Below are 22,500 nucleotides of genomic sequence, written 5' to 3'. Positions count from 1 at the left end.
TGTGTGTGTGTGTGTGTGTGTGTGTGTGTGTGTGTGTGTGTGTGTGTGTGTGTCCGTCCTACTCTGCAGTGAAGGTAGCCTCCAGGTCAGGAGCAGTATTCACAGCAGGGGGTTCAGGCAGGAATCATCAGATAGGGAGAGAGGCTATTGTTGCTTCTCAGCCTTTCTGTTTGTAGAAAGGTTACTTTACTTACAGAGTACAATGAGCTTACAGCCAGCTCTCCACACTACACTGTATGTCAGTGGTTTGCAAACGTTTCGTGGTCAAGGCACGCCAATGGGCAAGCAGCGGTCTCAAGGCACACCTTGATTTCCTAGCAAAAGTATAGCCACAAAAAGTAAGTCTCACAAAAAACAAAAACGGGGGGAAAAAAAACAAAAACGTAAAGATGTTCGCCTATGATGAACTGCCCAAAATAAGGAGGCCAGGTTGGAAGTGGTAGAAATATTTGTGGGGTATATAATAGCCTCTGTATTTGGAAGTGAGTGTGCAAGCATCACATTGTCTGTCCTTTTATCTATTAAATCTATATATTTTGACCAGTCAGAATGTAGAAGTAGGGCGGATAGATGGAACTGGACATTTGTGTCTCGTGATGGAGGGACAGAAAAAGACATCTAAGAAATTAGACCAATGGAAAAATAGAGGGAGAGATCAAGAGAGTGAGAAAGACAGGAGTGTAAAAAAAAAGAGGAAAAAAGAGAAGAGATAGACGGGCTGTGAAGGAGATAGTTAGTCCTTGAATTTACGGTTAGATAAATGTAGAAATATCTTCACACATACCAAATACCAACTTTGAATCTTTAAACAAAGTGCTAATTTTGTCCTTGCAGCATGTTCTTCATGTTACACACACACACTGAGAGTCCACTGACTTTGAACGCATTCAGCCGTGAAGCCACACCAAAGACTCTTATCTCTGGAAAGAGAGAGAGATGGAAGGAGGGGTGAGCGAGAGAGGGGTCAGATTTAGTGGAGAGGGCAAGGTCATTTAGCACACATTAACTAGTCAATGTTTCACCATGATGCCTAAAATAGAGAGAGCGAGAACAAAGAGAAAGATTGAGGGAAAGAGAGAATTGGGCCACACTTTCACAGCCAAAACTCTTTTGTGTCGTTGCTGCCGGGTTGAAACCTTCCAAAACCTTCCTATTTTTAATTATTATTTTAAAACATTTTAAAATAGCCAATCTACAAGCTCACAACGTGTAGCAATGCGACGCGTTGTGAGCTTGTAAATCAGCTATTTTCACTACTTTAGTGCGACACTTGTATGATGAAGTAGGGGTTCATATATACGAAAACAAACTAAGTTGAAATATGGAGATATTTAAGGTTTCTGAAGCCTGATGGCGGCGGCAATGTGCACATACATACACAGTGTCTGCAGACGTGCACACATGCACGCACAGTTCTTTATTTTGACAGTGATGGATCAATCCAGTTTGGCTCCGCTCCCACCAGGCCGCCGACCTCTGACCTTGTACTATTGTCGGCTCTGCTCACCGGATCTAACCGCTTCCATATACCCAACCAGAAATGTGTGTGTGTGTGTGTGTGTGTGTGTGTGTCATCACAAACTGCAGGACCGATCAGCGTCAAAGTTCTTTGCCATAGGCCTCAGAACAGAAGTACCTCCACAATTACTTTTTTCCCCACATACTTTGTTTTAAAGGGATAGTTCACCCCTAAAATGACTTTTTTTTCACCCCATGGAGACTTGAATTCATGGATATTTTTTTAGTTTTTGTCACATTTCTAAGCCAATAATTTGATGACCGGCAGTGGTTCCGGTAGGAGACACAAAGAGTCTCCTTTGTGTCTTTTTTTGGCGTTTCACGTTGCGCGACAACCTCACTTCTTTTTTTTTTTTACCGTTTCTTATATAAAATATTTATTATTTTTTTGATTGCCAATGCGCGACCCCAACGGCACCTTCCCGCGACCCCACTTTGAATCGCGACCCATTGTTTGAGAACCGCTGTTATACTGTATGTCATAGACAACTGACTGGCTGGTTTCTTCTCTTCTACTATCCAGGTGTTAAAGGAAAATGGCTGTCTTTTTTTTAGTATGTTTTTGATTTTGCATACCTGATACGCTTCATAATAACTTCCAGAAATGTACAACTATTTTATGTGTGTGTGCAATCTGTGCATGTCATGTGAGAGTTCATGACCGTACATAGAGTATGCGCATGTCCATTAAGGTTTCTTGACTGACTGACTGACTGACTGACCGGTAAACCTTTTGTTACAACCACGTTCTGACTTGTCTGGTGTGCTATCCTCTTAAAATGATGATATTTAACCCATTCAATCGGGGAACACATCTGTGTCATTTTTGAGTGGTGCCAACCACTCCTATATCTGACTTTGTCCGTATGTATGTATGTCTGTCCAATAAACAAACATTGATGACAACATCAATACGGGGCTCATCAAAGGCACCACTCTCTTCAACAAGCTTGTAGCGCGGCACGAAATCAAATCTTTGAATACATATATATTTTCTTTAAGCAAACATTTTTCAACTCAAATCTTTGCTTCTAGGGGTCCCTGTTCGCTTTAAAACTTATATATATTCAAAGATTTGCACAAACTTTCACTATTTCTGCTATTTTTTATTTTTGAATAGCCAAATAAATCTCAAAATGACACAGATGCTTTCCCGGTCTTAGACTTATAAGATTTAACAATGAAAGCCTTCAATGTGGGATTCTGTACACGTGCATGTGTGTGTGTGTGTACGTATGCCCAACAACACAAAACGCACTCACAGAGGGAATTCCAAGCTCTTTCCTTTATGTGTTGACTCTGGTCATAGTGCAGGGCTGAGGGTTACATTTGAGTGTCGTACTTATTGTGCATCAGAAAGAGGCACAGCGGGTCATGGTGTGTGTGTGTGTATTTGTGTATGTGTGATCTATGGACGTGGATGAAGGCTGGGGTTAAGGTTACGCAGGTTATGGCTTCTAATGGCGAAGGTCCTCAAGCCTACTTTGATGCGTCCGAAAAACGCGACCCGCAAGTGTGAACCGTCGAATGCTTAACTATGTTTAACGAGCTCTTGATGTGAGAGATAATGAATTTTCACTGTCGGAGAGAGAGAAAGACGAAGCTAGATGAAGTGTCCAGAATGTGGGTATCACATTAGATGTCTCATGATGTTAATGAGAACATTTTTGTCATTTTAATGAAGCAAAAAATAATGTTGCGCAGAATGTTGTATAATAGAACCTTTGCATTAGGGCTGAATATGAACAAAATGAAATATCAACATTTTTGACCAGGAACTCAATATCGATAGCGTGTGATGATAATGTCATATGCTCAAATCGTGATCTACAAGTTCACAACAAACAATCTGCGCTGAGCTTGTAGATCTACTTTTTGACCATTTTTGAAAGTGTAATAAGTGATTTTTAGACCAAAGAAAAGACAACACTTTTGCCATATCATGATATTATGATATGCACAATCCCCTAGTCACGATATTGCTATAATATTGATATTGCAGCCCTGCTTCGCATTATAAAATGTCAAGTGGAAAGTGAAAGAAGAAAAGCAGGGAGAGTGTGTGTGTGCCTGCTGTACCTGTGCCAATGTATTTGTTGCGTGCCAGGTATACGTTCTGTGTGTGTGTGTGTGTGTGCGTGCGTGCATGGTGGTAGGTTGGAGCTATGAGAGGCAAACAGATTGAGGAATGTAAATTTAAAACCACGCCAGCCGACGAAGACGCGTTCCTTCCCCCTTTAAAACAAAACACAGACTGTTAACCTGTGTGTGTGTGTGTGTGAGAGAGAGGGAGAGATGGAATGAAAGACGGTGTATTATGCTCACATATGCCAGTGGGAGTTTACTCACATGGAAGTGCTCATCCATGTGACTTTATGTGAGGTGTGTGTGTGGTCTGTTCATTTGAGAACAGTCATCCTCTCCTCTCCGTTTCATTGGCCACTCTGGCATTGAGTTTGGCCCAAGTGTGTCAATGACCCAAGTTCTCCAGAATTCCAAGGGCGTGTTGTTGCAACCTTGCCCAGGAAAAGGACTCCTCGTTCTTGGGTTGTAACGGCTCTCTCCTCACCCACTTCTTCTATCTTTGGAAAGGCCTTTTAAGGACAACAGCCCCCGACGGACACATCAGTGATCAATGGAGCCCAACACACACACACACACACACACACACACACACACACACACACACACACACACACACACACACACACACACACACACACACACACACACACAAAATTAATTTCTGAACACATGCATGCACTCAAACTCATGCCCCCCGCTCCACACACACACACACACACACACACACACACACACACACACACACACACACACACACACACACACACACACACACACACACACACACACACACACACACACACACACACACACACACCAAATGAAACGTGTAGGCCTTTGGGTTCTTTTGGTGTGAGCGTGGGAGTTTTTTCTCTTTTTCCATGGCTGTGTTCCCCTCCTCCCGCCCCGATAAAGAGGGCCTTGTGAGAACGTGGGTGTAAAGGATGGGAGGAGATCTTCACAAGTCCCAGACTAGAGGGCAGAGGTTGAGGAAGAGTGTGTGTGTGTGTGTGTGTGTGTGTGTGTGTGTGTGTGAGGGAGAGAGAGGGAGAGAAATCTGCTTTATTGTTTGTGTGCGTGGAAGATGTCTTGTTGTTTGTGTGAATGTGAGTCTGTTACCTCTTGAGTGAGTTTGTGTCTCAGAAACCCAGACAGATGGTTGCTTTTCATACACATCCATAGAGGAGCACATCTTTATGCTCACAACTAATTACACGACACACTGGGCCGTGTTACACGTAGGTAAGGAAGTAAAACTTAATTTATGTATCACATTTTTTTACATACTGTTGCAAAGTGCCAAACAAACAATCACAGTTCGACTCCTTGTGGTGCCAACATGGCAACCCAGAACATTTTTTACAAAGGATATGTATTTAGGCGCTGCTTGACGCAGTCAACCGATTCAGCAGATGTGATTGATTGAGGAGCAAGGTTCCAGAGTGAAGCAAGGTCGCCTTCAGATTATCATTGGAGGGATGGATAAGGTAAAAAAAGAAAAGAAATAGGAGTTGGATTCAAACCCGGGTTGTTGCACTCGGAAGGAGCATTATGATCTGTTCACTAACTGTCAGAGGCCACCACCAGCCACTTTTTATGCATAAACTTCAATTTGAAGTTGTATTTGCTTGAATAGGATAAAACACAAAACAATACAAAACATAACTAAAAACAGCCAAGATAGAATAAATACAAGAAACAAGGACAACATACCAGGCCTTCCAGTTCATATTTCAGTTCTTATTTACAGGGGGGGGGGGAAGCTTCCTGTGGACAGAAGTTGGAAAAACAACCGCAAGTTCTTTATCTGTTCAAAACAACACCACACACCATGTTTTTGTCAGGACTGTGGCCAGTAAATGGCTTGACAGCTCTGGAATGAAGGAGAATTCAAAAATAAAATTGCGGAGAAGACTCCCTTTTCATTAACGGTGCAAAAAGAACTGGCATGATTCAACTCCCCCGTCTCACGTCTCTGAAGTCTGAACATTGTCCTGACTCACTTTTCACATGCAGACCCAGCATTATTTGAATATTAATTCTAAACTGCTATTAATATACAACATACAATAGTACAACATAATAATGAAACACCTTTATGTAGAGCCATATGAAATCCGTTTTATTTTTTACCCAATTCCGTTTTATTTTTTCCCAAATTCTGTTTTTTCCATTTTAATATTTCTGAATTCTGTATTTTGCTTTTTATGCTCATTTTTACCATAAAAAAAAGTGTCTGGTAAGTGGAAATGAATAAATGTTCAAGATATAACAGTCCATACATGGCCCTTGTTGTGTTATACGCAAAAATGTTCCCAAAATAATTCGGTGACTTCGGTCTGAGCATGCGCAAAATGGCGTCGCGCATGTATTATTGTTTCTATCGTCTTTCTAACACTATTTCTACGTGGATTTTACTGTTTATAAAGTAGGATGTGGCCATGCAAATGGTGGTGTCCCGTGGATTTGTAAAAATTCGCGGTAAAAAAAAAAATTTTACCGCGATTTTTTTTTTTTTTCCAAATTCTGCAATATTCCGTGTTTTATTCCAATTCCATTTTTATTGGTCATTTCCGCGATTCCGTCCGCGATTCCGTTAACACGGATTTCATATGGCTCTACCTTTATGGATGGTTTTATGGATAATGGTGTAATGGACTCGGTTGAGACTGGTTGACAACATATTCTCTGTACTGTAAATAATCTAAATATCAACTTCCTTTATGATTTCCCTCTAAAACTAGGCACTTTTGGAATAGGTCCTTCAGCTCATTCAGATCAAGTTTGCACTTGATCTGAATGAGCTGAAGGACATTGGACGGCTGTATTTAAGTCAGTGTCCTCTCCACACTTTTAGATTTCAGTCACCAGATAACCGTAGGAGCTCGATGTTATGACAGGGCATCCCCCCCTCACACACACACTCTCACACACACACACACACACACACACACACACACACACACACACACACACACACACACACACACACACACACACACACACACACACACCCCTTTTGTATCAAGGGTCCATAGAGAGCCGTGGGGGGTGTAGTAGGTCTGTGGATGTGTTGAAATGTCAGCTTGATGGCTCTATTTAGATATGTCAGGCTTTGTGTGTGTGTCTCTCTCTCTCTCTCTCTCTCTCTCTCTCTCTCTCTCAATCTTTTATTTCATCCGTATGTTTTTTCTTGCATCTTTTCTTTCTCCTCATACTCGTACACACACACACACACACACACACACACAGAGACACGTTTTGTTTCCTAACCTCGGCATAGATGCCAATACGTAAACTAAATACAGGAGGACAAATTGGCAATTGCAATAATTTAGCTTTACTTTGATTGGCTTAAACAAAGGGAAGGAGGAAATCACCTGATTGGTTCCAGATGGACCCAAGGAGATAATCAAGTTTAATTGCTCACTGGAGGAGAAGGAAGGACTTGTGTGCCAAAACAACCCACCTAGAGATATTTAGATGTATGCTGGAAAAAAAGTAGCCATGCTTGAGAACTTATTTAAAAGTACTTCTTTCCCACTTGTCATCTGTATCACTGGTTCTCAACGTGAGGTCTGGGGACCGCCAACCTTACAGGTTCGTGACTCTGAGAGAGTGTAGAAATGGAGCCAAATGGACCGTTATGGGTTTGTAACTCCGACCCGAAACCGTGACCCAAAGGCAGCGGTTTGGGCTAACTCAGGGGTCTTCAACGTTTTCAGGCCAAGGACCCCCTAGCAGAGAGAGAGATGAAGCAGGGACCCCCTCTATATTGTATAAAATTGTCTTTCAGATTAAACTTTTTTCCTATTTTTTCCCTCTGCACATACTTTGCCAAAAAGAGCCGATCTACAAGCTCACAGTGAGCTTGTAGATCTGCTATTTTCGGCCAATGTTCCCCTCAGAATAGGGATGCTAGGGTTCAAGTGGTTCATGTAAAAAAAAAAACATCCTCTCACACAAAGATTTGGCGGACCCCCTATAGTAGCTCTGAGGACCCCCTAGGGGTCCCGGACCCCCTGTTGAAGACCCCTGGGCTAACTGAACTGTTGCACCCCTGATGTCAGGGACGTCATAGACTGGCCTTCCAAGTCCTCTGACAACTGGGAACTATCATTCATTTCAGTGACTCGAGTCGTTCCCGTTCACTGAAAAGATGAGTTCCAATGATTCGTTCACCGTTCAGCGCTTCCGGTTTCGCCCTCCTCACAGTGGTGGAAAGTAACTAAGTACATTTACTTAAGTACTGTACTTAAGTACAATTTTGAGTTATGTTGTACTTTACTTGAGTAATTCCCATTTCCAATACTTATTCTTCTGCTCTACTACATCTCGGATCCAAGTATTGTACTTTTTCTCCACTACATTTATTTGAAAACTTTTGTTATTACTTTGTAGATTTTGATTATTATTACAAAACATACATTAACAACTTCAGCCCTACATACATTTCGGCCTTTTGAAAAAAGCCGATGTACAAGCTTGTAGATCTGCTATTTTCAAAAGATTTGTATACATTTGAAAACTTGAAATGGGACATTCTGCATAATGAGTACGTTTACTTTTGGAACTTTAAGTACATTTTGATGCCAAAACTTTTGTGCTTTTACTCAAGTACATTTCGAATTCCGGAATTTTACTTGTAACAGAGTATTTCTATATTGCAGTATTGATACTTTTACTTAAGTAAAGCATTTGAGTACTTTTTCCACCACTGCCTCCTCACGTAGTTCAGTCCAATGACGAAAGAGGAACGTCTCTCTTCAGCCAGCCAAAATGTTGGCTGACTGACTGAACCTCACGTCGCCAGGCTTTCCACTCAGAGGAAACTGAGCAACTCGAGGAGGAATGATAACTTTTGAGGATGTGACGAGTTCGTTCCCCCCGTTCACCCAAAAAGAAACAAATCACTTCGAACGAATCACTTCGAACTCTAGTCAACACTCGCGAATGAATGACCCAACATGGCAGTGATGTCATAGACTGGCCTCCATGTGCTTCGTGCCTATTTCACCCGTACAATGGAAACCAGATGAAGCTGCCAGTGCAAAAAGATAAAATAGGCAGATTTGGTCTGGCCCAGCTCGGTTGTGATTGGATTTCCCTGCCCCCGAAGTTGTGGGGCACCAATCTGGGCCCAGTATGCAAATATGGTACATGAAAATGAGAGAGGGGGAGAAGAGAGACAGGGGAGGACGGGGCTATTAGGTTATAATCCCGTAGCATGGGAGGGCGGCCGCCGTTCAGAGTATGGGGAAGTCTCCCCATTGGCTTAAAGGACAGCCAATCATGGAAAAAGTGTTGAGAAAGTGTTTACTAGTTGATCAGTCTCTTCTTAGACCCGGTGCTCTTTGAGCACCTGGTATTAATATAGGTCTATTAATTCCTCGAGGGGAAATTGTCATTTTTCAGCACCCACAAGTGAGAACGAAATATGCTCTTAAGCTAAAAAAAAAAAAAAAACTCTAAAAGAGGTTTAACTGAAATTGATTCAGGCAAGGGTCTATTTGAGCTTAAATGGTGACTGGGTGTTCTAGTGGTTAGAGCCTGTCCTTGTGTGATGGTTAAAACATTTGTCTTCACAATCGCACCGCTGGGTCGAGTCCCACCATAGTTCTGCCGTTGTTATCAGGCACGTTTCACTATGATTAAAAGTTCCTTACAAGCCTCATTGCTTCTTGTTTAGGCCAATGCTAAACAGTCTCACACTAATGGCAAATTTAGCACCATAAATGGTTTCTGGGTGACGACCCAAAGACTGTATGTTCTCCTTGGCTGTTTCTCTTTATAGTCGTGTGTGTGTGTGTGTGTGTGTGTGTGTGTGTGTGTGTGTGTGTGTGTGTGTGAGGCATTGTAATGACAGTCTAAATATTCCTTTTATGCTCTAGATATCTTCAGCTAAACAAATGATACAATTTTCCCAACTTTATTTTGTGCCTGTATTTGGATGTGTGAGTGTGTGCATATGTCTCACTGTAAATATAATTCTGTGCATGTACTATATATGGGCAAGTCATTGTATATAATATTGTGGGTGCATGTGTGCGTGAGCTTTCCTGTGTGTGTGTGTGTGTGTGTAAGACAGAGAGTTTTCCAGTTCGGGCCAGTGCTCCCATCCAGACTTTTCCCAGAGTGCAGTTGGGTGGTGAGAGCCAGTCATTTTAGCATGAGTCGACCTCTCTGTAATGTGGGGTTTGATCTGTACAGTTTATGTACACTGCATGGCAGTGGTTTGACTCACTGAGAGAGAGAAGGTCACACGCACGCACGCACGCACGCACACGCACACGCACACACAATATACAGTACATGGCTTTTTTCGACTGAAGTGGAACCCAAAACCTTTCCTAACCTGGAAAGTATTGCATTGTTTTTACGCTATGGTTCTGAAAGAGGCTAAGCCGTCTACAAGAGGGTCTGGTCTGTCTGTCGGAAGCTAACCTCGCAAACGCCAATTCTTTTGTGCTAACTGTGTCACTATAGGCTTGCATAGAACCTGACAATTTTGTGTTCACAAAATATTTTGTACTTTACATTTTTTTAAGTCAATGGGGCTCAGATTGGCCAAATTTGTCCAAAGATGATATCATCAACCATACTTTTGTACTTTTACTCATGTAAAATTTGAATACTGGACTAGTATTTCTACATCGTGGTATTGGTCCTTTTATTCAAGTACAAAATGTTCTTCTTCCACCACTGGTTCTGAGAACCTTATCTGAAACGGAGCCGTAGCACATGGTCATGGAAACAAATGCAGAACCTGTGAAATACGTCCCACAGAACGAATCACTTAGTTCTTCTACAGTTGAAAAGAGCCAGTACATTTCCTTCACACAAGGACACAGGCTTGAAAAGAAAGTGCATGTGCAAGAATTGTGAATGTAACAAATGCGAAGCTGGACAAAAACCAACGCATAGATGCAGACACAAACGGACGTGTGTGTGGTCACACAAATGCAGAAATAAATGCAGAACTACACACACACACACACACACACACACACACACACACACACACACACACACACACACACACACACACACACACACACACACACACACACACACACACACTCACAGTATGTGTAATGTAAAGGGCAGACCTCATACTGTTCAATGTTGGTGAACAGATGTTTGGTGTGTTAATCATCTTTGTCAGCTTTAACACACACACACACACACACACACACACACACACACACACACACACACACACACACACACACACACACACACACACACACACACACACCTACAGACACTTATAACACTTTAGATACAGATTCCTTATCTTCCTAAAACCTTTATCGCGCAGCATCAAATCAGAGCGTGTGTGTGTGCGCGCGCAGGCAGGCCATGTGTTAAAGCCATCAGGTGATGGTTCTGACATGTTGCCCTACCCTGTGACCAACATGGCAACACCCTTCCTCTATGGGGCACAATGATGGGCACGGTGCCACCCACCCAACCACCACACACACACACTCATGAGTCGGACGCACCCATTTATTTATAGAGTTTAAGAGTGACTTAATGTAGGATCAGTGAGGCTGTGTGTGTGTGTGTGTGTGTGTGTGTGTGTGTGTGGATGCGTGGATGCACAGAGGGGGCATTCTTCTCCGTCTCTCAAGCCTGAGGTGACCTCACCCCGTCTGGGCATCCCTCAGCAACATGACACACACACACACACACACACACACACACACACACACACACACACACACACACACACACACACACACACACACACACACACACACACACACACACACACACACACACACACACACACACACACACACACACACACACACACAGGTTTGCTATACTTGTGAGGACAACAACATTTTAGGACAGTGATTTTATGAATGCTATTTTCCCTTCTTTTTTTAACCCTAAGCTCTAAATGTCTTTTTCTACTTGTAAGCCTAACTCCCCTAGAGGACAGTTGGCCCCTGCATGTATAGTAATACAAGAGCACGCGCACACACACACACACACACACACACACACACACACACACACACACACACACACACACACACACACACACACACACACACACACACACACACACACACACACACAGCCCGAGGATATAGGTCAGACTTGAGTGAAAAGTGAACCAAACCAGAGTGTTTGGCCAGTCAGTGAAAGTGACACATTGAGAATGACTGCGGTGTTTATTTTACGCTGGGGGTTGACGTGCTGCTATGATAGCAAGGCTCTGATGGACCTCATACCAAAAGCCTCAGTCAGTCTGCAGCAATGTGACTGGCCCAAAATCTGATCCTGCCCACACACACACACACACACACACACACACACACACACACACACACACACACACACACACACACACACACACACACAATGTGTGTGTGGGAGTGCACGTTTGCGTGTGAGAGTGAGAGACGCCTTGTTTGACTTCCAGTTAGTTGGTGGAATTCAAAATAAAAACTATGTTGACTAATCACATATTGCAAGATTCATATCAACGCAGGTCTTATTTTGAAGCCCGCCTTATATCCACCAGGAAGTCTGTTCTTTTCTTACCGAAGCTGTCTTGATTCTCTCTCCCTCTTTCCTGTCCATCTTCACTCATCTAGCAATAAAGCTAGAAAAGCAACAACAAAAAAATCTGTGTTTCCTGAAGTCACTGGGTGTTTCGGGTCTTGCAACAGACACCCTCCTCTAGGCGACCCGACCGAGGCTAATCAGACCCCGACCTGTGTCCAAGTGGCATGCTACTGCCCCCAATTGGGGGCTTAGGGCGGCAGGTGAGCTGTTAACAGCGGGTGTTGGCGTCACTAGGAGGCTCTGAGCACTGTGGGTTGCCTCCGGGCCTGGCTCCTCCTCCGTCTGACCAGAAGTGACTTCTGTGCTTTGTGTTGTCGTTGCCGCTGGCCAGTCAAACATCTCATTTTGCCTTGATGGATTTTTTAAAACTTAAGTTTACCATAGGATGGCAGGGGTACAGGAGCAGTCATTTTAGTTCACTCGACGTCCCGTTTTGGCTCACTCAGTGTCCTGGGTATGTGCAAGGATGTACAACAAATGCATGACTTTTGAAATAATTTCCAAACAAAGTAGGTGCGTGCACAGAGAGTCCTTGAGGCTCGTGAGTGTGCGCTCCAAGCAAGCCGATGGCCTTGCATAATATAGACAAGCACGCTGTTGGAGTAGACAAGCCATGGTGGAAAGAATAGGATATCACATGAACCAAAATGAGCCTATTTTATCTATTTTTTGTTTTGATATTTCACCAGAGGATAAGCCCCCTTGAGATGCAGCATCTCGTTTTTGAGGGGGTCCTCGGAAACCCCTCCCCTCCCAGTCTCCACCAATCACAGGGTGTAGAGTTGACCTCCTCCTGCCATCCTAAAAATCCAATCCCGCGAATCCCTAGTTTCATGCTTATTTCTGCCAATAACTTTGAAGAAAACATTGCGTCCATTATGCGTATGTAAGCCCCAAATCCCTTAATTTCCCTCCTCTATTGCCGTGGCTTCCTGTGTGTGTGTGTGTGTGTGTGTGTGTGTGTGTGTGTGTGTGTGTGTGTGTGTGTGTGTGTGTGTGTGTGTGTGTTACGTCTCTCAGAGTAGCAATGCCCTTAACAAGTCATGTTAAGTACGGTTTGCATCCAGCTTAATTCATAATGTGTCCCTGGGACTGCGCTGTGTACTGTACACTGCCATAAAAAGCCATGATGTCAAGTTTTAAGACGTAATGGTCTTTGATCTTATGCCTGAGACAACACATGAACACTGGTTTATTATGACCTCATAGGTCACATACGCACACACCCACGAACACGCACACACGCGCACACACACACACACACACACCTGCGGGTTTTATGTACTTAACCTAGAAAGCAGGTATGTAGACTGTAATTAGAACGCAGTCGAGTTTATAATAGGCACAGAAGGCAGGTGTGTGCGCGCACATGCACGCACGCACGTGTTCCAGACCAGAATACAAGCTATTAATTTGAGGTCCTCTCCTCCCTTTCTTTCCCCCTGTCACGCTTCTCTCTATCTCCTTGCATCCTTTTCCTTCCTCAAAGATCGGCCCTTCCTTCTCCTGTACTCTCCAGCCTCCTCCTTCACTCCATCCGTTTCCCTCCTCCCTTGGTTCTTCCCTCCATTCCACACTCCCTTGTTCCATCTCGCCTCCTTTCCATCCTCTCCCAACTCCTCGCCTCACCCCCTTCCTATTTCTCCCCCCGCCTCTCTCTCTCTCCCTCACTCTCTCCATCTCTCTCACACTCTCCATCTCTTTCTCTCAGTCTCTCCATCTCTCTGTCAATCTCCATCTTTCCCTGGATAGAGAGAGAATGTAGTCTTAGTTCTTAAGCCATTAAGGCCTGAGGTTCCGATGTCTTCTAAATCCTAAGAGTTTTCGGAAGAACTTATGTTACTATATCAGTGGTTCTCAAACCTTTTCATGTCAAGGACCCCCAAAATGATATGCATTTGGCCGCCGACCCTCATCTCAAAATATTTTGTTCCAGGGATCCCCAGAAGCAAAGATTTGAGTTAAAAATGTATGCTGTAACAAATATATATATATTCAAAGATTTGCACACATTTAAAAAAATCACACCCAGTGTGAAGAGAGTGGTGCCTTTGAAAGTGTAACTGGTTGCATCTTTGTGTTGCAATCAGCAACAATATGTTGTCAGCTTGACCAAGCTTGACCAATCAGCCGCGCTCAAACATACGGACGGATGGACTGGACATACGGGCGGACATACGGACACACGGACAAAGTCAAATGTAGGAGTGGTTGGCACCACTCAAAAATAGCAGATCTACAAGCTCATAGTGCGGCACTCGGTGCCGCGCTATGAGCTTGTATATCTGCTATTTTTGAATAGCCAAACAATGCTTCAAGTGGTTACACAGATGCGTTCCCGGTTTTAATGTGTTAATGGTACATTGATAAGTGTGTGTGTGTGTGTGTTTGTGCGTGTGTGCGCGCGTGTGTGAATGGTTTACCGTGCCACCACCAGCCTAATTTACTTTAATGTAAGTCCACAAACATAGCTGGGTAATGAGAGGTCATTTTCCTGCTGCGTGCTGGAGCTCGTAAACGGACCATGTTTGGGAATCTTTCTGTGAGAAAAGGGAAAATGTGGAAACGCAGCGACAGAGGGGAGAGAGAGGATGTAAGCTAGGCTTGGTGTCGGTCCATGTACTACTTGTCCACACACGTGATTGTGTATTTAGACCCTCCAGAAAAACGTGATTATGCGGCGGTCACTTTTTTCTAAAAGGGCACATCGCATTATATGCGAATCGCATCCCATAATAATATGCGCATCGCATAATACTTGATATTTTTTCGCATATTTTGAAACTTTTCGCATGTTCCACATATTTTGCTACTTTCCGCATATTTCTCAACTTCCCGCAATTTCACTGCATAAAATCACATAAAACCTATGCATACATATTTCATCGCTAAATCAAGTATTTTAGCCCGCATAATGAAGGATTTTTGCCTGCGTTTTTCTCGAGGGTCTAATTGTGTGTGTTACGGTTGGGATCCTATAGGATTTTAACACTTACGATTCCTTAACGGTTCCCTTTAACGCTTCCTAGATAATAAAAAAAATAACTATGTAATTTTCATTATAAACACAAATTCAATCCTACATACAGTGTTGCATGCATTTTATTGTGGTGGTTCTCAACGTGAGGTCGAGGGACCCTCTGGGTTACTTGAGGGGGTTCAAAATGGACCCTTACAGGTCTGTAACTCTGAGAGTGTACAAATGGAACGAAATGGACCCGTAATTCGGGTCCATTTGGTTACATTTGTACACTCTCAAGAGTTATGGTGGTCTCTCGAAATTAACACGTTTTGAGAACCACTGACAGTGATTAGAAACCTGCTCCGGAAACGGTTCCAAATGTGATGGAACCGATTCCGGTTCCTCAATGTTGGATCGGGTTTCTCCGATTCCTCCGGTTCCGGATCCCGACGTGTGTGTGTGTGTGTGTGTGTGTGTGTGTGTGTGTGTGTGTGTGTGTGTGTGTGTGTGTGTGTGTGTGTGTGTGTGTGTGTGTGTGTGTGTGTGTGTGTGTGTGTGTGTGTGTGTGTGTGTGTGTGTGTGTGTCTTTGTTCCTGGGTGTGTGTGTGTTTTTGTGCACGAAAGGGAGAGCGGGTGAATGTGTGTGTTTGTTTGTGTGTGTGTCCTCTGACTGTGGCAATAAGAATTGCTCTGGAAATAGTTTTATTTTCATGGGCCATTATGAGAACTTTATAGGTGGAAAAGAGAGCGAGCGAGAGAGTTATTGGGGAGCATAGTGGAAATGAGTGAATTAACTTTACATCTATCAGAGTTTATATTATATATACTGTATGTATGTATGCGTGTGTGTGTGTGTGTGTGTGTGTGTGTGTGTGTGTGTGTGTGTGTGTGTGTGTGTGTTTGTGTGAGAGAGCGGGAACGATAAAATGACAACCACAGAAGCAGAGCATTGAAAGTCCCACCCTGCACAAGACTTTTGTTGTGGCAGTGTTTCTGAGCCACAGGGGAACGACAGACCGTGTTACCATGTCCGCTTATTATAACTTTGGGCTTGTTTTTCTGTAAAGTTGCTTGAAAATATTGGCGTTTTTTTGTCTTCTTTCTAAAGTGTTGTTGCTTATTTGGGTTTGCTGTCTAATGTTTCTTAAATCAGTGGTTCTCAAACATTTTCATGCCAATGACCCCCAAATGAATATGTATTTATTCGTGGCCCCTTATCTGAAAATATTTTGTGTATAAGATTGTGTCAAATGTTCCAAAAATATTTCACTTTTTTCCCCAAGATTTAAAAACAAAAATAGCAGATCTACAAGCTCTCAACATGCCGCAATGCAACGTGTTGTGAGCTTATAGAGCTGCTATTTTCGAATTACTAATGTGTGTATATATAGGTTTAAAGTGCTCATGTGGCCTAGTGGCTTCTTTTGGGCTTGTTTTCCTAGACATGGTTGCTTATTTATCTCGCAAACTCTGGCAACACTGATGACAGAACCAGAGAGAAAGGATACAGAAAGAAAGGGAGAGAGAGAGAGAGAGAGAGAGAGAATATGTGGCACTGAACACAGAGCCAACAGAGAGGTGTGTCTCCTCTCCATGGCACCTCGTCAGCATAAAGAGGTATTTTCTTTACTGGAGAGAGAAGCCATGAAGGGGAGAGAGAGAGAGAGAGAGAGAGAGCAGGGCTGTCACCATATAATGACATTTTGCTTGACGATTAATTGACAAGTAATTGTGATTAATGATTGAATTGTTTTTTTGGCATTGAACATCGGAACGTAAATAATGACGATCCTAGTGTAGCCTACCGCTTAGAGCAGGGGTCTTCAACGTTATTCAGCCCAAGGAGTGGACCCCCTAGCTGAGACAGAGATGAAGCAGGGACCCCCACTACATATTGTATAAAACTTAATTTCTAATGTGTATTTTCAGATAGTTAACCTTTTAAATACCTCAATATTTAGTCAACTTGACCATTGGCTCTGTACTTGCTCTTTTTTCCCTCTACACAAACTCTCCGAAAATAGCATATCTACAAGCTCACAACGCCTGTAGATCTGCTATTTTTGGCTGATGTTCCCCATCACACAAAGATTTGGCGGACCCCCTGTAGTAACTCTGAGGACCCCCTGTTGAAGACCCCTGACTTAAAGCACATGCCTTTTTAATGCGGAAGGTTGGGGGTGCGAACCCTGCCGGTTCGACGTCAGCAAGGGCATGCGGTCGCAAGGGGCTCCTAACGCCAAATCTGGCCACAGTTCACATACGATTATTTTGGGGGGGGGGGGGGGGGTGTCCCCCCCACTGAGTTCACATATGATTATTTTGGGGGGTTGCGGCCTGAAAAGGTTGAGAACCAATGCAGTAGACAAATCTCTCTCAAAGGCATTTTTAATATTGAAGACTTTACTGTTGTACTGTATGTACACAAAAACAGCGAGTTGACACACTTTGCATTAGAAGGCTTTGAATCATCTCCTCTGTGCGTGTCAGCGTTCTCGCATTTACAGATGTTGCTTGTACTAATGCATAGTTTGTGTGCGCGTGCGCGTGTGTGTGTGTGTGCGCGCGTGTGTGTGTGTGCGCGTGTGTGTGCGTGCGTGCGTGCGTGCGTGTGTGTGTGTGCGTGTGTGCGTGCGTGCGTGCGTGCGTGCGTGCGTACATGACTAGGCAACCACAAAATCTGAAATCTTTTTCCATGCTATGCATTCCTCCCTTTTGCTGTAACAGAGAATGTGAGCGTGATGGATCAAGGGCCTTGGCCAGGGCCCTGTATAATACCGCTACATGTACCTTGTAACAATGATTTAAATGTTTTTGAAAGGTTTGGAATTTCGTTTTATATGACTCCTTTTCTTTACAAGCGACCCACGGCCCATATGGCCAAAGGACTCGTGAACGCTGTTCAAAAAGCCCCGTGCAACCGCAAACAACATGCACGGTTGTCCGTCTGAAAGAGATACATATTTCATTTGGTTTAGTAGCGAGGAGGATTAGTAGAGCAGAGCAAAGCGTCTCTATACTGTTACTGTATATTGTCTTCGACGGGTAAACCTCATATGTCCAACTTCTGAGCTTACCAATAACTTAAGCGGCCTGTTTTAATTGTTTTTTGTTTTGATCTCCGGTCTCTCAGCTACCTCCTCTGACAATCTACCTTGACTGATGGCCTCAGTCTAATGTGAAATAGATTAGCTCTGACTGTACGCAGGCACCCGGATTAAAGCACAGGCTAACACAGGCCAAAGTAGTCCGACAGTCGTCGGTGCAAAAATACCGTCCGGGGGGGGCTGCTGAAACGGCTCTAAATCGGTGACGAAAAGCATCTGCAGCACCCCTCCCCCTGTTGATGAAGCGAAAACTTTAAGCAGTCTTGAAGAACAGAACAGTGTATGCGTGCATGAATGAATGCATGCATGTATGTATTGTACTGTATGTATGTACTTTTTTTGCCCCAATTCCGTATTATAATTGAAATTAAAACGTTTGAGAACAACCCGGTATTGTAATTGTATAGCAGACCTGAAGTCCACAATACCAGCGCTGAACCGGTTCCGGGAAACTATTCCAAATGTGATGGAATCAATTCCGGAGTTCTCCTCAAACCTCAATGTTGGATACGATTCCTACGGTTCCGGTTCCCAACCCTTCATGTGAACCATGACGTCATATTCCAGAGAGTCTTCTGAAACATCCATCCTGTATAGGCCTCTTGTTCTTTTGTGTAAACTGCAGTCGGTTGTGTGTTGCGGACGACGGTACACATTTTTGGGGAGGGAGATTTAATTGTGCAGTCGCCTTGTTAAGTTTAAAGAGGCTCGGTTCTGATCCGCCGGCAGTGACAGCGGGCTCTGAACGTCCGCCAGCTCCGCGGACTGAAACGGCACCCCCGTAAAACGGACAGATAAACAAAACCATCTTCTTGTCTGTAGCTGTTTTTTAAATCAAAGCCACTCATTTTCTCTGTCTCTGTCACTTTAACCCATTCAATCCGGGTACGCATATCTGTCAGTTTAGATTTCTTTGGCTATGATACAAGCTCATAGCGCGGTGCGAGTGCCGCGCTATGAGCTTGTAGATCTGCAACTTTTTAATAGCCAAAGAAATCTAAAATGACTCCGTAAGTCTGTCCATCTGTGTGTGTCTGTTTGAGTTGTGTATGGTGCGCGACCTGACAAACACCACAGTACCACCACACTCGTCTCTTGCCCTCCCCTTTAGCCCCAATGACGACCGCACCAAAACATTCCACAAATACAGTACATTCACAACAGGCTCTGCCTGTGACACAACGCACACTACTACTGTAAGCCTCACTCACTCACTCACTCACTCACTCACTCACTCACTCACTCACTCACTCACTCACTCACTCACTCTGTCACTCTGTCACTCACTCTCTCTCACACACACACACACACACCCCCACACACACACACACACACACGCACACGCACACGCACACGCACACGCACACACACACACACACACACAAATGCACACGACACAAGCGGACACACAAGGAAGTGAAGCATGAACATAACAGTGTGTTGAAGACACGCACATGCAAACGAGAAAATAACAAAATCCTGCGTGCATTCGGACAATCACACTAATCGTCCTTGCATACAGACGTTACGTTACGTGCACTGCACACACACACACACAGTCTCACTCTCTGTCTCACACAGACGCGCACACACACACACACACACACACACACACACACACACACACACACACACACACACACACACACACACACACACACACACACACACTGAAACCAGATCCCATTACAGTGGAATTTGCTGGCTTTTTGTGTGGATGTTTTGGTACAGAATGTGTTGGACGTTGGACATGTTTTGTGGGGGCACCGTTGCCGTGGGAACAGACCCCGCTCAACAAGAAAATGTCCCTGGGGTCCAAATGTGAGGGTTTTAAATGAGAAACGGTCTGGGTCAGGGTTAAAAGCGTCTCAGAGTGACTTTGTCCATCTTCCAGTCTTAAAAATGCGTTTGTGGTCATCTATCTTCACTTTGCCAGTCCAGAATGACCAATGCCCCTTTCTCTCTTTCATTCAATACATCTCTCTGTCTCTTCTCTCTCTGTCTCTGTCTCTGTCTCTGTCTCTCTCTCTCTCTCTGTCTCTCTCTCTGCCTCTCTTACATTCATTTTCTTCTTCCCTCATCATTTTTCCCCTTTTGCTCTTTTCATCTCCTCCACCCCTCTGTTTGATATCCTTTTTTTTCTCCTTTCTACCTGGGATGGGAATGAATGTGTTCTGTTCCTTGGACATATTTCACACCAATGTAGAAATAAAAATAGGGATTTCCTGCTCCTTTTCTTTCATTTTTTTTAACCTGGGATGGGAATGTGAATGAATGTGTTCAGATGATCCTGTGAAATATGTGCACACATATTTGTCGAAATATGTGTGCACATATTTCACACCAATGTGTCTATATTCTGTGTATACCATGAATGGTTTCTCTGTGTGTCTCGAGGTATCCATTTCATATGCTTCTCCAACAAACATGACACATGATATACACCCTATAATAATCTACCATTTAAAACCAGTCTTAACGTAACGTATGACTTCTCATTTTCATAATAACACACAGGCGAACCCAATGCAATTTCTTAAACATCATTATTTAACATTTTCTTATTCTTGCGTCTCTCTCTCTCTCTCTCTCTCTCTCTCTCTCTGTAGATTGAAGACGGAGGAAAGGCTGCCCAGTGCAAGAAGCTGAAGGTGGGAGACGAGCTCATTAACATAAATGGCTCCGCCCTCTACGGTAGCAGACAGGAAGCTCTCATCCTTATCAAAGGATCCTACAGGATACTGAAGATTACCGTTAGAAGGTAAACACACACACACACACACACACACACACACACACACACACACACACACACACACACACACACACACACACACACACACACACACACACACACACACACACACTCTCTTATGCTGCGTTCACACTGGCAGCTACAAAAGTACAAAGCAACGCAGCATATCTGGGGCCAAGTCACAGTTGTTGTGTTGTGCAACACGCTCGTTGACGTTATCAAGTGTTCGTTCAACGAGCGAAAATATAAAGGCTTGGGTTAAAAATAGCGGGAAACTGGCTGATGGAAATTATTCGTTTTCCACATTTATATTGTGGAGGGAAATGGTGATACAACACTTGGTATTCTTGTAGCTTTGTAGCTACTAGTGTCAAGTTGAAGCCAGCTCAACTTTATTTTGTAGCTTTACAAGTATCGGATGTATCATGCCGCTGGCTTCCATTGAAAACGAATGGACGCATATGCATTGCACACACGCATATGCACTAAAAAGCACCAATGTGCAAGTGGATGTCGGCACACACACACACACACACACACACACACACACACACACACACACACACACACACACACACACACACACACACACACACACACATGCACTAAAAAGCACCAACGTGCAAGTGGATGTCGGCACACACACACACACACACACACACACACACACACACACACACACACACACACACACACACACACACACACACACACACACACACACACGCACAAAAGAGTTGACGCACTAATAGACACAAAATGTTTGTTCTGTGAATAGTTGTTGACTTCAAAGGCAACACTGCTTATTGCTTATTGTTCCCAACGTGGATGTGTCTCACAGCTGCATATCTTAATATTGCACCACCTCGATGGGCTGACGTCTTGTTTTTACCCAGTAGCCGTGGGAAGGAAGGAAGATAATGAAGGACAAGGGAGTAGGAGAGGAGGGGAGAGGAAGGAAAGGAGTTGAGGAGAGAAGGGTATAGAGGACAGGAGAGGAAGGGTGGAGAGAATAGGAGAGGAGAGAAACCAGGAGGGCAGCCATCTGCATCTTTTGAGCATCCTTAATAAGTACACACACACACACACACACACACACACACACACACACACACACACACACACACACACACACACACACACACACACACACACACACACACACACACACACACTCAGATGTGGAGAATGTGTCTCAGGAAGGAACCTTTGACCTCCAACGGTGTCAAACAGGAAGCCGACAAACTCAGCCGGTTAAGGGTGTGTCTGATTTCACCCCAATGTAAAAGAACAGAAGTGTGTGTGTGTGTGTGTGTGTGTGTGTGTGTGTGTGTGTGTGTGTGTGTGTGTGTGTGTGTGTGTGTGTGTGTGTGTGTGTGTGTGTGTGTGTGTGTGTGTGTGTGTGTGTTGTGTGTGTGTGTGTGTGTGTGTGTGTGTGTGTGTGTGTGTGCGCGCGCGCACCAAATGTTTGTTTTGAATCATCAGGA

The 22,500-nt window shown here is 43.9% G+C and overlaps 1 protein-coding gene across 1 annotated transcript in view; it reads left to right on the top strand.

Annotated features, from left to right (window-relative positions):
• The window catches only part of shroom4 (shroom family member 4), a 91,401-nt gene that overhangs the window by 11,513 nt on the left and 57,388 nt on the right, over positions 1-22,500 (top strand). Inside the window, exon 2 of the mRNA XM_084042972.1 lies at positions 20,868-21,019. Coding sequence (XP_083899098.1) covers positions 20,868-21,019 — 152 coding nt within the window. The remainder of the gene's footprint in view (positions 1-20,867; positions 21,020-22,500) is intronic.

This window comes from Gymnoscopelus microlampas (genome assembly GCF_963454915.1).
Source record: "Gymnoscopelus microlampas genome assembly, chromosome: 19".
Lineage (NCBI taxonomy): Eukaryota > Metazoa > Chordata > Actinopteri > Myctophiformes > Myctophidae > Gymnoscopelus > Gymnoscopelus microlampas.
The sequence above is the reverse complement of the archived record's forward strand: the minus strand, read 5'-3'. Positions and strand labels throughout refer to the sequence as shown.